The sequence below is a fragment of the Candida metapsilosis genome (assembly GCF_017655625.1).
Source record: "Candida metapsilosis strain BP57 chromosome Unknown scaffold2, whole genome shotgun sequence".
NCBI classification, from domain to species: Eukaryota; Fungi; Ascomycota; class Pichiomycetes; order Serinales; family Debaryomycetaceae; genus Lodderomyces; species Lodderomyces metapsilosis.
Genome location: NW_027138160.1, coordinates 1,804,731 through 1,821,437, shown reverse-complemented (window position 1 = coordinate 1,821,437; position 16,707 = coordinate 1,804,731). Strand labels below are relative to the sequence as shown.

The 16,707-nt window shown below is 35.7% G+C and overlaps 6 protein-coding genes across 6 annotated transcripts; 5 read left to right on the top strand and 1 right to left on the bottom strand. All coding sequences in view use genetic code 12, as the record gives it.

Annotated features, from left to right (window-relative positions):
• Positions 1 to 571: 571 nt before the first annotated feature.
• Positions 572 to 1,765, top strand: PTC4 (type 2C protein phosphatase; the record flags this gene model as incomplete). The annotated part of the gene is made up of 1 exon (XM_067691104.1): positions 572 to 1,765. The coding sequence occupies one exon, from the start codon at positions 572 to 574 to the stop codon at positions 1,763 to 1,765; it is 1,194 nt and encodes a 397-aa protein (XP_067549503.1).
• Positions 1,766 to 2,744: 979 nt separating this feature from the next.
• I9W82_002267 (uncharacterized protein) lies at positions 2,745 to 4,583 on the top strand (the record flags this gene model as incomplete). The annotated part of the gene is made up of 1 exon (XM_067691103.1): positions 2,745 to 4,583. The coding sequence occupies one exon, from the start codon at positions 2,745 to 2,747 to the stop codon at positions 4,581 to 4,583; it is 1,839 nt and encodes a 612-aa protein (XP_067549502.1).
• A 174-nt stretch (positions 4,584 to 4,757) lies between these two features.
• Positions 4,758 to 6,203, bottom strand: TPS1 (alpha,alpha-trehalose-phosphate synthase (UDP-forming) TPS1; the record flags this gene model as incomplete). The annotated part of the gene is made up of 1 exon (XM_067691102.1): positions 4,758 to 6,203. The coding sequence occupies one exon, from the start codon at positions 6,201 to 6,203 to the stop codon at positions 4,758 to 4,760; it is 1,446 nt and encodes a 481-aa protein (XP_067549501.1).
• A 913-nt stretch (positions 6,204 to 7,116) lies between these two features.
• Positions 7,117 to 8,043, top strand: I9W82_002265 (protein transporter YIF1; the record flags this gene model as incomplete). Its single annotated transcript, XM_067691101.1, has 1 exon — positions 7,117 to 8,043. One exon carries the CDS (start codon positions 7,117 to 7,119, stop codon positions 8,041 to 8,043), a length of 927 nt encoding a protein of 308 aa, XP_067549500.1.
• A 348-nt stretch (positions 8,044 to 8,391) lies between these two features.
• POL2 (DNA polymerase epsilon catalytic subunit) lies at positions 8,392 to 15,024 on the top strand (the record flags this gene model as incomplete). The annotated part of the gene is made up of 1 exon (XM_067691100.1): positions 8,392 to 15,024. The coding sequence occupies one exon, from the start codon at positions 8,392 to 8,394 to the stop codon at positions 15,022 to 15,024; it is 6,633 nt and encodes a 2,210-aa protein (XP_067549499.1).
• Positions 15,025 to 15,136: 112 nt separating this feature from the next.
• Positions 15,137 to 16,687, top strand: I9W82_002263 (origin recognition complex subunit 5; the record flags this gene model as incomplete). The annotated part of the gene is made up of 1 exon (XM_067691099.1): positions 15,137 to 16,687. The coding sequence occupies one exon, from the start codon at positions 15,137 to 15,139 to the stop codon at positions 16,685 to 16,687; it is 1,551 nt and encodes a 516-aa protein (XP_067549498.1).
• Between the last annotated feature and the right edge of the window lie 20 nt (positions 16,688 to 16,707).

Genomic DNA, 16,707 nt, shown 5'->3' with positions numbered 1-16,707 from the left:
TGTTGAGTGGAAAGATTAGGCTTTGTCTTGTTGCTTTGTCGGCTATGGCTTGTCGGCATCTTTTCTCTCTCTATCTCTCCACATTCACTTAGACTTCCTGATTGGGAAATAATATGAGAGATAAACATATCTTGGTAAAGATTTTGTGCAAATGTACACGATATTTCGTCATTTTGCTTTTCTTTATGGTGTGGTAGCGTTTTTGAATTGTTGAGCTCCGATATAGGAGAGGATTCAACTACATACTGGCATATCTTTTTTGACATCTCCCTTCACTTTGCAATATACATGGTAGAACACTACAAAAAGAAGTGATCTACAATATATACATATCTATTTATTCTTTGTAATATTGTAGTAACTGTTAACGTAAGTGAATACGAATGTTGTGTCCCAACTAAAAAAAAAAAAAAAAATTTCTTGTTTTGCGCCAACAAATTTAAAAAAAGCAAAAGTAGTGAAATACATAGGTCTCCTTTTATAAACCATTGATTCCCGTACAAAGCACTTTGTTATACAAATACACTTTAATACTGCATTTCCAATCTAACATACTACACAGCCGCCAACAATGGGACATTTACTCTCTCACCCAATTGAGGATAAGAATGTTGATTATAAAACATACACTAAACTTTCATATTGTATTGGATCTATGCAAGGATACCGGATGAGTATGGAAGATGCTCATGATGCCAAGATCAATGAGGATGAATCAATTGCTGTATTTGGAGTTTTTGATGGACACGGAGGACAACAATGTGCCGAGTACTTGTCACAACATTTAACCAAACATATTTTTAAAAAATTAGTTCAACTACAAGAAGCAAGTTATAGTAATCAAAGCAAGAAACATGCAAGTGGAAATAAACCTATTTTCAAGATTTTAAAAGATTCATTTTTCAAAATGGATAACGATTTGTCGAATTCGTCAAATTTTATCAATTGTGGATCAACTAGTGTTGTGACTGCAATTATTGATAATAAGATATACGTTGCCAATACGGGTGACTCGCGATGCATATTGTCTACAAATAAAGGATATGCCAAGACGTTATCATTTGATCAGAAACCTAGTGTTATTGGAGAACGAGTTCGGATAGAGAATAGTAATGGATATGTTATCAATAATCGAGTTAATGAGATATTGGCATTGAGTCGAGCAGTTGGAGATTTCAAATTCAAGACTCCTTATCTTACGTCGACTTTAAACAGGTATATTCTTGATAATATAACAGAAAAGTATGCAAAGGGTCAACAACAGCAGAAAAAGAAGGAGGAGCAGGAAAGGCGAGAGCAGAAGCAAGCACACGACAATAGTAGCAACAATAGTGATGGCGACATACTGCAAGCGATCAAGAATAACAATGTTGATAAACTTTCATCACTACAGATAACTGATCATGAGTACATACACATCCCACCAGAACTATTCCAAGTTACAGTCGAGCCTGAAATTCTAATATTTGACATGAATCAACTACAGACACCAGAATTTATTGTCATTGCATGTGATGGGATATGGGATTGTTTTAAAAATGATCAAATAGTTCAATTAATACGAGATAAATTAGTATTGGGATGGAAATTGAACAAGATTGTTGAATATATACTAAATGATTGTTTGACGATGGCTAATACTTATACTGGTATTGGATTGGATAATATGACTTTGATTATTATAGCTATACATCCAACCAAAAGTTTGGAAGATTGGTATAGTGATATGATTGTTAAAATTGAAAAAGAGAAGAAATTGCGTTAAAGAGGTGCCACTACTGTGTATATAGTAATGGAAATGGAAATATGGATAGAGAGATTTTTATAATGAATAATGGGAAACGAGTTTTATCATATTGAGATTGTTGTAGAAGAAAGAAGTTGTGGCTGGTGTTCCTTCTAGGTATCGGTTATTAAAGTTTTCGCATTTTGCAACCGAACAAAATGTTTTTACACCCGCTGATTTGACGGAATGAACGCGTCTAATCAGGGGATTTAAAGAAAGGCCATGAAAGCACTCTTTGAAGAAGACGAGACGCTCTTTTCTCTATAGATAGAGGGCATTCCACACATTTAAGGTTTCTTAGAGCTTTCAGACGGTTTCGCCTGATTACTCACTTTGACTGTGGTAGTTACGAACATTCTATATGCACTTTCCAAAACTAAGTATAAGTAAGGGGTAAAATGATTGAGAGAGTAATACATTAGACTTACTGTGTATGAAAATCAGATTAGATTAAAAATCAAATAGATAAAGTACGAAAGAATTAGTTAGTTTATTGGTTTCTTTTCGTAATGTGTGATTTTAGTGGACTGATTTTTTCTTTGTTTAAATGTCGCGAATGAAAATGAAAGTTGAATGAATGAAAAACAGAAAATTCATCAATCTAATATCATCAGATTAACATTAACAACTCAACCAAAGTTATTCCCTCTACATATGACATTTATTAACACCTAAAACCTCAATACTATACATTACTATACACTCATCTGAACAGTATTTGAACCAATTTTTTTGTTTTTCTCATAGAGACATTATTTCATATTTGCATACCAATAAAAGAAACAAAATCTAGCAACCACCAATAAATATTTGCATTATACTTTCAAAAGGAAAAAGGACCTTATTTTCATTTAACTCATACCATTGACTATTTCAATAGCTATTTATTCATCTTTGCATACCCACACTACTACACCGGAAAGCACACTATACACTCCACTTTACCTTCTTTTTTTAAATGACTGATATTGCCAATTTTAAAGATCCTATACTATCACTAGTAAGAGATCCAAACCTCAACAAAGACAAGGACAAATGCACCCAAATTGCCAACCTCATAAAAGACATCTCCGAACGCCGATTAAACAAACTTTGTTCCACGATATATATAATTTTACAAACATTGGAAAAAATCCAATTGAAGTTTAAAAGTTGGGAATTCTTATCATTAGACTATAATTCCAATACCCATTTTGAAAATCATGATGACAAGATTAAAATCTTCAATACGGGAGTTGCCGATAAAGTAATGCAAGCATGTCGAGAATTGAATTTCAAAGTGACGAAAATTGCTGGTGATATTGATTTGGTTAGCAAGTCGTCGCGGAGTTTGTCGGTGCTGGATTTGATATCTGATGAAGGGACGATGTTGACGTCGTTGTTGTTGCGGGTTATCAAATTGAAGGATGAAATTGTGGAACAATTGTCGATTTCGTATTCGAAAGCGAAATTGATTTTAATTGGACGAGATTTGGAGTTGATGCATAATGATGAATATGATAGTGATGAAGAGGGTGATGAAGAGGATGATACTGTCAATTATTACAAGACGTTTATTGTTACATTGTTGAAACAGCTTAATGATGCCATTTTGGCTAATGATTTTGACTCTAAATTTGAGTGTCTTGCTGTGATTAATGATTTGGAAAAGATGTTTGAAAAGTACAAGATGGAGAGGATGATCGATAGGAGGATTAAAGAGTATGATGAAGAACATCGGTACCAATTGCAACTACAGCAAGAGCAAAAGCAATCACAATCTCAAAAGCAACAATCAGAACCTCAATCACAACAATCACAACCTCAATCACAACAATCACAACCTCAGACACAACAACCACAACCTCAGGCTCACCATAAGCACATCAATTCACAACAACACTATCATGAATCAACACCTAAATCCAACTTACACTTTGGGTACGATGAAGAGGTTTCTTCACCTTCAGAACGAGAATTCCCAGGCTTGGATGATTCATTTTCCGAATACTCCATGACATCATCATCAGCGGCTTTCCAAGGACAATTACCCATGGTTCGGTCAATTACGCAGTTGAAACATCAACGACAAGCATCAGCTGGATCGGCTTTTGGATCATCCTCTAGAGATTTCTATGATTATGAATTGAGTAATGGTGGCAGTATGTACAAATCATCAATTACTGAAGAGTTACCTTATTTGAGGACTGCTTTTGATTCAGCCAAGAATTTCGAGAATGATGTGAGTCAGTATAGACAAGAAGCTGGTGTGCACGAGGAGGAAGACGAGGATGGATCAGAGAAGGAAAATAGAGGTGTGTCTGGATCAAAGAAACTACGTCGTAAAAGGAAATATCAAAAGAAGTCCAAACAACTGCATTACAAAGGAGATATCGATGTTGTTGAAGAAGGAGAAGAGGAAGAGGATCAAGAATCACAAGCAAAGAAACAACCATATTTCCACAAGGCTAGCAATCTACCGCAATCTTCACTCTACACCCAAAGTCAAATATTGCAACCCCATGGTATTGGTGGTGGATCATCATCAACTACCCCAGCTTCATTTTTGAATAATAATAGTTTATTGAGAACTTTGGGTATACGACCCCAAGTGATTAATGTGCCTCAAGAACATACTCAAAGTTTGGTTAAGAGTAAGTCGACTTTGAATTCTAATAGCAAGAGACAAATTGAGGATACAAAGGAGACGCAGGATAAAGAGAAGGAAAAGGAGAGACCACTGCTACAGCAACAGAAGTATTTGCCTTTGTCGGAGGAGAATATTCATCATTTGAACCAGGAGTATGATATTGATTAATGGTCGATGTAACTGACTCCTGGTTTTCGGTACTGAGGCTGAGTCTTCCTACACAATTTTGATTCAATCCACAAACAGTTAATTGAGTGACTATTATATAATTCTATCTTTTATTCCAACTTTTTTACACAATGTATATATATATACATGTATAGTATATATTGAAAGGCTTCTTTATTTCTTTGATTCAACTGGTTTCACATCTGCATTGCATTTATACAACTCTTTAACAAATGATTCCCCCCAATATCCAGAAGTGTATTTTGAAATATATTTAAACATTTTTTCAAAATTGAATGCCTTCTTTTCAACAGGTAAAGTTAAACTTTCTTTAATTGCATCACTTAAATCCTCAGTGTTCCATGGATTTACAACAATGGCTCCCGATAAACATTGAGCAGCACCAGCAAATTCCGACAAAATTAATGCACCTTTACGTTGTTCTTGACATGCAATGTATTCATACGAGACTAAATTCATTCCGTCTCTTGTTGAACTAACGAGACATACGTCACTGATGTTGTATAATGAAAGTAGTTCATTGAATGGGATGGATTTATGCATATAGTGTATAGGTACAAATTCAACTGTACCAAATTGACCATTTATTCTTCCCACCAATTCATTTACAGTAGCTCTCAAGCTTTGATATTCTTCAACGTCTCCTCTTGAAGGTACTGCAACTTGAACCAAGACGACTTTACCTATCCATTCAGGATTCTGTTGCAAGAAAATTTCAAATGCATGTAATTTCTGTGGTACTCCCTTTATATAATCCAATCGATCAACTCCAACAATCACCTTAACTCCATCGAATTTTTGTTCCAATTGAGCAATTCGTTGTTTAACTTCTGGTTTTTGCAATCCCTCAGTGAAGTTATCTACATCAATACCAATGGGAAATGCACCAATGCTAATTGATCGATTTTGATAAAGAATCCCATTGGGTAATGTCTTCACATTGGGTACTATTCGTGATACTGAACTCAAGAAATGACGAGCATAGTCATATGTATGGAACCCAATCAAATCACAACTTAAAACACCAACAAGAATTTCTTTCCTAACTGGTAAAATTCGATAAATTTCCGATGATGGGAATGGTGTATGCAAGAAAAACCCAATACGGACATTCTTCTTCAGTTGACCAATTTCTTGTCTCAACATCTCCGGCAACAACATCAAATGGTAATCATGAACCCAAACCATATCATTATCTTCAACTTGTTTAGATATTTCAATGGCAAATTTCTTATTGGCTTCAATATAAGCTGCCCATGCATTTTCATCGAAATTCATTTCACCAGGATGATAATGAAACAAAGGCCACAAGATTGAGTTACTGAATCCATTGTAGTGTAAATCTGCTATAGTATCAGAAAGGAAAATAGCAGTACATTTGAATTTATCCATTAAATCTTGATTTACTTTTGATTGCTCATCTTCAGGAACTTCTAAACCGGGCCATCCTAACCATTGGAATTCGGTGGTTTTCTTCAATCCTTGTAATGCAGTGACCAAGCCACCTGATGACATGGAGTAGTCATAGGAACCATCTTCTTTTCTTTTGATGGTGACTGGTAATCTATTAGAAACGACAAAGACTTTACCTTGAACCATGGTGGGAGGATATAGCTTGATGAGTGAGAATATAAGGGATATATCAATTGAAGGAGGGGAGTGCTTGGGATTAAGTTGCTCTTTTTATAGACTGAAGGGATGTTAGATATAACGGTGTGTAATTGGTTTTCTGTTATGAGATATTTATATATGAATAGCAATCAATTGAGAGTTTTCTGATCTGTTTGTTGTATCTATTTTGAGTTTGCGTTGGTTTTTTTTTTTTTTGTTCTTTCTTTGTGTAAAGTGTAAGTACAATGTTACATTATTATTATAGTGTTAAGTAGCAACTTTAAAAGTAAGACATATAACTCTTATTTGAATAAGCATCAGTAAGGGGTACAAACACACGGCAATTGAACAGACTACAGTGGTCATTAAAGCACAAAAAAAGCATAGCCTTACACGTTTATTGTATAGTTTTTACATCGTGGTCTCTCCTCCCCTCTCCTCTCCCGCCACAAAAAAAAAAATAAGAACAGAACAGTTTTCTATATAAATCTCAACAATCAAACAAAAGGAGCAAAGGGTGAGATCTACATCGAGATAAGGAGTAAATATAAGCGAAAGAGGAGTTGTGGCGGGTGCTGATATATCTGTTTGAAATTGATTTCTCATGAATTGCTATTCTTCTTTGGAGGAGAGCTATATAGATTTTGGTCTAGGCCCCCGTAGCTATCAAATCTAAAATAACGCTTCAAAGGTAGCGCACAACTGCAGCGGAACTCATCGGAATCTAAAAAAAAAAACATCAACATACTAGTGCATGTCCATACACTACACTACCCAATGAGGTAGTCTACGGAAAAACAGCAAAAAAAAAAAGAAAAATTTGTTTTTCTCTTTAGATCAACACAAGAGACAACACACACTTCAAATTATAATCTCAAAGCACATTACAAACACCACAGTCATGTCTAATCCATATGGGTATGCAGCTGACTCATTTCAGCCACATCAAAACAACAACTTACATCATCCACAACCAATTCCTCCAGCGGCTGCAGCTTCAGCAACAGCACAACAGCAACCACAACAACAACAGTATTCACAACAAGTACATGGTCACCCACAACAACCACAATTCGGTACTTTCCTCAATGACCCAGCAGCTGCTCTAGCTTCTCAATTTGCTAGATCTGGCTTCCAACAATCAAATCAATACATTCAAGAAAACTTTGGTTCAATTTCTGGTGATATCAAATACTATTTTCAAGTTAGTAATTCATATGTATTGAAGAAGATCTTACTTATATTGTTTCCATTTCGTCATAAAGATTGGACAAGAATATTGGCAAAAGACAATGGACTGGGTCAATACCTACCACCAACTTATGATGTCAATGCCCCTGATTTATACATCCCCATTATGTCATTTGTAACTTATATCCTTTTATGGGCTGCTTTCCAAGGTCTAAGTGGAGAATTTCACCCTCAATTATTTGGATACTTAGCATCACAAACATTGGCATTTGCCGTATTGGATGTTGCTGTATTCAAAATTGGATTATATTTATTAAATTGTTCACAAATTAAGATTTATGATATTGTTAGCTTTTCCAGTTACAAATATGTTTCAATTGTGGTTGTATTATGTTTAAAACATACAATTGGTCATTATCTTGGATATGCTTATTATTTGATTGTCTTGATATTCATTCTTTCCCTTTCAGTGTTTTTAATGAGACTGTTGAGATATATTATTTTACCACCAGCTAATGGTAACTCAGTCAATAATAATTCAGTTGTTACTAGTACTCAAAGGAAATTAAGGATACAATTTTTGTTTATTTATTCTGTGGTTATTGAAGGTTTTATATTCCTTTATATGAGTAAGTAGAGATGACTATAGAAATAAGAATCAACCAATTTGAAAGTGTATTGCTAGCACTTGTAGCTGCAAAACTCCATTCCATCAGTGTCAGATATGTGAGTGGATAGAACAATGATTCATAGACACCGCCTCTAGTGACTGTATATGAACTGTGCAACTGTCGTACAAATCGTCTTTTTGTTTTGCAACACGACGCGTCTAATCACAACAGAAGAATTTTTTTTTATTTTTCTTTTTCTTCTTCTTCTTCTCCTTCATATCAAATAAATCTCCTCAATACGGTGTTGCAAAGTTTTCTTGAAATCAAGGTATAGACTAATACCAGCATAATAACACTTATTTATTACATCAATTATGTCCTCATCCAGACCTGCTTTCAAAGGATCATCCTCAGCCAGATTTGTCAAAAATGATAACAACAAACGATCCAAATATCAAACTAGCCAATATAGAACACGACAGCATCAAGAACCAGAAGATCCATACAAGGCTAATAACCCTATGCTCACAGACTCCATACAAAAGAAGGATTTAGTTGCTAGGATAGATCAAATGGACTCATTAATGGGATTTGATCGCTTTGAACACGGAGAAAATGATGGAAATAAACCAAGAAAAGGGTGGTTAATTAATATGCATGCGACTATCATACCTAGTGAGAGTTACTTAACTGGCTATTCTGGAGTTGATTATTACTTTTTAGATGAAGAAGGTGGAAGTTTTAAAGCTACATTACAATACGATCCATATTTCTTCATTGAAACAGTTGCAAATAGTGGACATGAATCAGAAGTTGAAGAATGGATGAGAAAATTTTTGGAAATATGTAATGTCAAGAGTTTTGGACGGGTTACAAAGGAGGACTTGTCACTACCGAACCATTTACTTGGATTGAAAAAGAATTTAATCAAATTGACATTCCATAATATACAAGATTTATTATCAGCTAGAAGATTACTTACTCCAATAATCAAAGATAATCAAATGAAACGAGAATCAAGAGATGTTTTCAATTATAATAACGAAGTGGATGTTTCTGATCCTTCACAACTTATTAGTGATATCAAGGAGTATGATGTTCCTTATCATGTTAGAGTATCCATTGATAAACAAGTGCGTGTGGGGAAATGGTATCATGTTTATGCCAAACATTCAAAAGTTGATATTGTTGAAGATAAAGAGAAGGTTGTATTTCCAGATCCGGTAGTATTGGCATTTGATATTGAAACTACTAAAGCGCCTTTAAAATTTCCTGATGCCAAGATTGATCAAGTGATGATGATTTCGTACATGATTGACGGAGAAGGATTTCTTATAACCAATCGTGAGATTATTTCGGAAGATATTGAAGATTTTGAGTATACACCAAAGCCTGAGTATCCAGGATTATTCACCATATTCAATGAGCAAGATGAAAAGCACGTGTTGATGAGATTTTTTGAGCATATAAGAGACGCAAGACCCACCGTTATAGCCACATTCAATGGTGATTTCTTCGATTGGCCATTCGTTGAGAATAGAGCTAGATTTCATGACTTGGACATGTTTGATGAAATTGGGTTTGCTAAAGATAACGAAGGTGAATACAAGTCAAAATATTGTGTGCATATGGATTGTTTTAGATGGGTAAAGAGAGATTCATATTTGCCTCAAGGTTCACAAGGTTTGAAAGCAGTTACTACTGCTAAACTAGGCTACAATCCAACAGAATTGGATCCTGAGTTAATGACACCATATGCTTATGAGAAACCACAATTATTGTCAGAGTATTCGGTGTCTGATGCAGTTGCAACTTATTACTTGTACTACAAATACGTTCACCCATTCATCTTTTCATTGTGTACCATTATTCCATTGAATCCTGATGAAGTTTTACGAAAAGGTACAGGAACCTTGTGTGAGATGTTATTATCAGTTCAAGCATATGAGAATAATATTTTGCTACCAAATAAGCATTCAGACCCCATTGAACGATTTTATGATGGACATCTTTTGGAATCAGAGACGTATGTTGGTGGTCATGTTGAATCATTAGAAGCAGGTGTTTTCCGTAGTGATATTGAAACTGATTTCAAAGTTGATCCAACTGCTATTGATGAATTATTGGGCAATTTATACAATTCCATCAAGTTTTGTATTGAGGTTGAAAATGGCAAAAAGATGGAGGATGTGGAAAATTTTGATGAGGTGTACAATGAGATTAAGGAGACTTTATTGGATATGAAGAATAATCCAGTGAGAAAAGAAGTGCCATTGATTTATCATGTGGATGTTGCTTCTATGTATCCCAACATTATGACATCTAATCGTTTACAACCGGATTCCATGAAGTCTGAGGAAGATTGTGCTGCATGTGATTTCAATCGGCCTGGTAAGAATTGTGATAGAAGACTTCCATGGTCTTGGAGAGGTGAATATTATCCAGCCGAGATGAATGAATACAATATGATGAAGAGAACTTTACAGAATGAACTGTTTCCAGGACAAAAGCCATGGTTACCACCAAGAACCTTTGACGAGCTTACATATGCCGAGCAGGCCTCGGCGATCAAGAAAAGAGTTAGTGATTACTCAAGAAAAGTGTACCACAGAGTGAAACAAAGTCAAGTGGTGACTAGAGAAGCCATCATTTGTCAACGAGAAAACCCATTCTATGTTGATACTGTGAGAAATTTTAGAGACAGAAGATATGAGTTTAAAGGCTTGGCGAAAGTTTGGAAGGGGAAAGTCAACAAAATTGACAGAAATGATAAGGCAGCCAGAGATGATGCTAGCAAGATGGTGGTGTTGTATGATTCTTTGCAATTGGCTCACAAAGTTATTTTAAACTCCTTTTACGGGTATGTCATGAGAAAAGGTTCAAGGTGGTATTCTATGGAAATGGCGGGTGTTACTTGTTTAACAGGAGCCACAATCATTCAAATGGCTAGAGCTTTGGTTGAACGTATTGGAAGACCATTGGAATTGGACACTGATGGTATTTGGTGTATCTTGCCTAAAAGCTTTCCCGAAAATTTCAATTTGAAATGTAAAGATGGGAAAAAGATCTTTTTGGAATATCCTTGTTCTATGTTGAACTTTTTGGTTCATGAAAGGTTTACCAACCACCAGTATCAAGACTTGGTTGATCCAGAGACATTCAAGTACAAGACGAGATCAGATAATTCAATCTTTTTTGAAGTTGATGGTCCTTATAAGGCAATGATTTTGCCAACTTCAAAAGAGGAAGGTAAAGGTTTAAAGAAGAGGTATGCCGTGTTCAATGATGATGGTTCCCTAGCCGAGTTGAAAGGTTTCGAATTGAAAAGAAGAGGAGAACTTCAATTGATTAAAAACTTTCAATCTGATATTTTTAAATTGTTTTTGGAAGGTGATAGTTTGGAATCATGTTATCAAGCCGTTGCTACAGTGGCTAATAACTGGCTTGATGTTTTGGACACAAAGGGTGGAATGTTGGAAGATGAAGATCTTATTGAACTTATTTGTGAAAACAGAAGTATGTCCAAGAGTTTGGCAGAATATGGAGATCAAAAATCAACTTCAATCACAACTGCAAGGCGTTTGGGTGAGTTTCTTGGAGAGGATATGGTCAAAGATGCAGGTTTAGCTACAAAGTATATCATTAGTGCAAAACCTATTGGTGCTCCAGTCACTGAGAGAGCAATTCCAGTATCAATTTTTTCCTCAGAAAAGAAGGAAGTGTTTATGAAGAAATGGCTTAAAGATCCGTCATTGAACAAGTTCAGTCCAAGAGATGTAATTGATTGGGATTATTACTATGAGAGGTTGGCATCAGTGGTGCAAAAAATCATCACCATTCCTGCTGCTTTGCAAAACGTCAAGAACCCGGTTCCTAGAGTACCTCATCCTGATTGGTTAAGAAAAAAAGTCGAGAATAGAGAAAGCTCAAAGCAACAAAAATCAATAGCTCAATTCTTTAATGCTGGAACTAAAGATGACAACAAAGTTCAAGATATTGAAGATTTTGGTGAAATTGATACTGGAGCTGTCAAGGCTAAAATGAGTACAGTTCGGTTGAAGAAGAGGAAAGCAGGAAGGGCCAATTTGGTTTATGATTCTGAGGAAGAGGAAAAGAATCAAGCTATTTTGAATGGAAGTTGCCCAGACATTACTAAAGATTATGGTGGGTTTTTGCAATACCAAAAGGCCAAATGGACAATGCAAGCATCGGGTAGAGAAAGAAGACGTAAACTCTTTGGCTCACAAGCTCAAAGTGCACAAAGATCAACTGTTGGAGGTATGATGAGAAAACAAGCTGAAAACATTGCTGGAAGTAATTGGGAAATTCTTGAATATAAACAAGATCCAATGAAACCGGGCGATTTGAAGGTTTATGTTTCAGCTGGTGAGAAAATACATACGTTTAACTTCCATGTGCCAAAGAGGATATATGCTTCATTCAAGGGTCCACTTTCTTCAAAGCAGACGATAACTGGCTGCGAAATTGAAAAATCAAATGCAATCTTGCCCAATTCACACGATGCTACAAACTTGTACAAATTCACTATGCCTCAATCGATTTATCAAGACCAAATAGCTGATGCTGATAGTATGTTTCAAAGCTCAAACATATTGGGAATTTATGAAACGAATGTTGAACCGATTGAAAGAGCAGTTATCGAGTTGGGAAACACTGTCAAGTTTGATGACACCAAAGTAGGAGCTCTTGGTAAAGGATTAAAGAACGGTTTTAATACTAAAGAGTTGTTGAAGGTTGAAAATGAATCCTATTTGAGTAAATTCGATATGGATGTGGTTTACTTACTTCATATTGTCACCAATAGTTATGAGTATTATACAATTTTCAAGTCTTGGGATGATCAAAGTACCATGTTTGTGTTGAAACCCACGGCAAATGCACAAGAATTGCCAAATAATATTTCCAAAATATATGGAGAAGTGTTTGAAAGTAAACGGGAAAAATTGAAAAAAATGTCAAGAATCATTGACTATCCTGATGAAATGGCCTTCGATGTACTGTATTATCATGACAAGTTGAAGTTGTTGAAGAAGTTGAATCAAACACTCGGCAAGATCCATGAAAGTCGAAGCAATAAGGCATTGTTGGCAATCCAGTCGCCATATATTTCCAAGATCGTCCCGCTCTTGACGGCAATTTCTGACTTCCCCACCATCAAGATGTCAATTAGTGAACTTACACTTCCGGCAATTGGATGGCAAGTATTGATTTCGAAGCGAGTAATGAATCATTATTTCGCATTAGGCTCATGGATTAAAAACTTGATTGCCTTGTCTAAATATGGGAAAGTGCCACTTTGTAATTTACAAATTGAAAATGTGGGGTACTTGATTGATGTGGAATATGCAAGAAGATTGACTGAAAATAATATTGTCCTTTGGTGGTCACCCAAACCTTTACCTGATCATGGAGGTTTTGAAATGGATAAAGTTATCAGCTTGGAGTCATTGGAGTTCCCCACAATTAATAACCCCGAAATTTATGAAACTGCATGTTTGGAAGTTGAAATTGGTACATTGACAATCAATACCATTTTGACTAGTTCTTTGATTAATGAAGCCGAAGGGACGGATTTGGCTGAGGATGGAGTTCACTTTGATAACAATAATGGAGCATCAACGTTTGCTGAAGATTCATTTTCTTCTCCAGCACTATCAATATTGAGAAGTATGGTTAAAGACTGGTGGGATGATGCTCTTGCAAACAATGTGAATGCAGACTTTGTCATGAGTGCATTGATTACATGGGTTCAAAAGAAGGATTCCTACTTGTATGACCCTTCGTTACATTATCATGTGCATAATTTAAGCTCAAAGGCATTGTTGCAATTAGTTAGTGAGTTTAAGAGGATGGGGGCACAAGTGATATTTGCCAATAGGACCAAGATGTTGATTCAAACTTCAAAAGTTTCAGTTGAAAACTCGTTTGCTTATGGGCAGTACATATTGAAAGCAGCTAGATCGAAACCACTTTTCAATTTCCTTGATTTGAAGATTATCAAGTATTGGGATATTTTGATTTGGATGGACGAATTCAACCACGGAGGAAGAAGTTGTACTGAGATTACTAGTGAAGAGACTCAAGATTTAGTGGTTGAAAATTACTGGCAAATTAAGAAATTCCTCCCCATTGTTTTCCAAAATGAGTTTGAAGATTGGGTTTTTATCTTTTTGGATGCCTTGTCTCAATACAAGATTAAGAATTTGACTGGTAATGGAACACAAGCTGGTACTCCAAGAGTGACGCAAATCCTCCATATTTTAAATGGACAAAAGAAGTTGCAACAAACACCAGAAGTGCAAGATGTTGATGATATTGATAATGGAGTGATTGAAATATTTAGAAAACCATTGCAGAAACGAATTGAGAAATTGTATCGCAAACAAATTGATTCAATCATTAATCCTGAGTTTAAAAAGGAATATGAGTTTCCTAATTTGCCGGGATCTCATTTACGTATGAAGAACCCAGCTTTGGAATTGGTTAAATTTATCTGTGCTGTTTTCGGTTTATCTAAAAAGAGAAATATCGAAGTTCGATTATTAAAGAAGGAATTATTGCAAGTATTTGATGTCAAGGAGTTTAGTACACAAGCTAATTTCGTCAATCCAAGTACGTCATTGAAATTACCTCATGTTATATGTGATTATTGTAATCATATTAGAGATGTTGATTTATGTCGCGATGAAGAAATCAATGTTTGGAATTGTACTGCTTGTCACCGTCCATACAATAAGATTGCATTGGAAGAAGAAACAATCGCTATCTTGATGAAGTTGTTTACTGATTTTTATAATCAAGATTTGCAATGTGATAAATGTGGTTGTATAAGACAGGGCAATTTGGATTTGTTTTGTACGTGTTCTGGAAATTGGGTTGAAACTGTTGATCATGTTAAAGTTGATCAACAAGTGCAAGTGTTTGCTAATGTGGGGAGGTTTTACAATATGCAGCTTTTGAAGGGGGTATTAGAGGAATTGATGTAGTGGAAAAGGAATAGACAAATTTATAGTAAATCACGTGTAGATGCATAGAAGTTGAAGAAAAAAAAAATATAACAAACTCAAACATAAGGACTCCAGAACCAACTATTCAACCATGAGTCTAACTACGGAAGAGCTTGCCAGTCTCAAATCGAGAGTACAAGAACGTGATTACGAAATCACCGCACTCAATGCATTCATCAACCGAGATGCATCCCTATCTTCACCATGTGTTCTAATCAATGGATTCAAACCAATTGGCAAAACCCACGTCGTTAAAGAATTTCTCAACACATTACAAGTAAACCATACAATTGTGTCCTGTGATGAATGCGTATCGAAGCAAATGTTACTACAGAAATGTTTCAGCAGGATACGAAAAGATGGCGGTGATGATCTAGACGTGTTGAAAGCTTCTGATGTCCTGGCTTTGACAACTGCGATATCTGATCAGTTTGCGTCATTTGCATCGTCATTGGAGACGTTATTTGAGGAGACTGAGTACCGTACTCATCATGTGTTGGTATTGGATCGGTTTGATCAGTGTTTGGAGAGTTGTGTTGAGTTTGTTTCTGCATTTAGTAAGTTGAGAGAATGTTCCATGGTGCAGAATATATCAGTTGTGATTGTGTTTAATAGTGGTATTCCGAGACAGGTGACAACGTTGTCGAATCCTACAATTGAGTTTGCTCCGTATTCGGAAGCACAAGTGGTTAGGATATTACAAGGAGCTCAATTGTGTCTGTTTAAACTGAGTAGCTTTGCTGAGGCAGACAGTGTGCCTTCTGAATCAGCAAAGCAGGATTTTTACAATCAGTATGTCAAGCTTGTTGTTGACCTGTATTACCTGTACACTGGATCAAATATGGTTGTGTTGAAACATTTGGTTGTTGAGTTGTGGGACAAGTTTATTGAACCAATACGAAATGGATTATATTCAATTAGTGAGATTGTCAAAATTTTTAAACATAATATTGGTCTATTTACAAATGATAAGATTCTTAGTAATTCATCGGTACCCGATTACAAGACGTTACGTGATGATGAAGGAGAAGAAGTAGGGCAAGAGCAGAATGAGGACGGAGAGAATGTTGGATTAGGCAATGTTCATGATTTACCCTACCATTCCAAATTCATTCTCCTAGCGGCATACTTGGCCTCTTATGGAAACCAACGGAATGACCTACACAAGTACTCCAAAGTCAAAGTAGTCAAGTATAAGAAACGGGCCAGTACGAAAAAGAGACAAAAGCTTAATGGTGCTAATGGAGATGTACACATGACAAAAGACGATATCGACTCTCGATACTTGACAGCAAACTATGTCGACTTGGAGCGTATTCTCGCAATCCTATCAGTAATTTATCAACATTCTTCAGTGACTCTCAACCAATCAGATTCAAAAGATTTGTTATATTTAGGAGATGAGATTATTGATTTAGAGAATAAGAAATTGTCAGAAAAGGCCAATTTCACATTGACGAAAAACATTGATTTGAATTTACAAATTGCCACATTGTATTCATTGGGGTTTTTGAGCAAGACTAGTAATTCAGATATTTTGGCAGCGAGGATTCGATGGAAGTGTAATTTGGATTGGGCCATGGCGGAAGCTATTGCCAAGTCTGTTGATTTTCCCATCATTGATTTCCTAGATGATGATTGAGGGTGCTGCATGGCTGGATG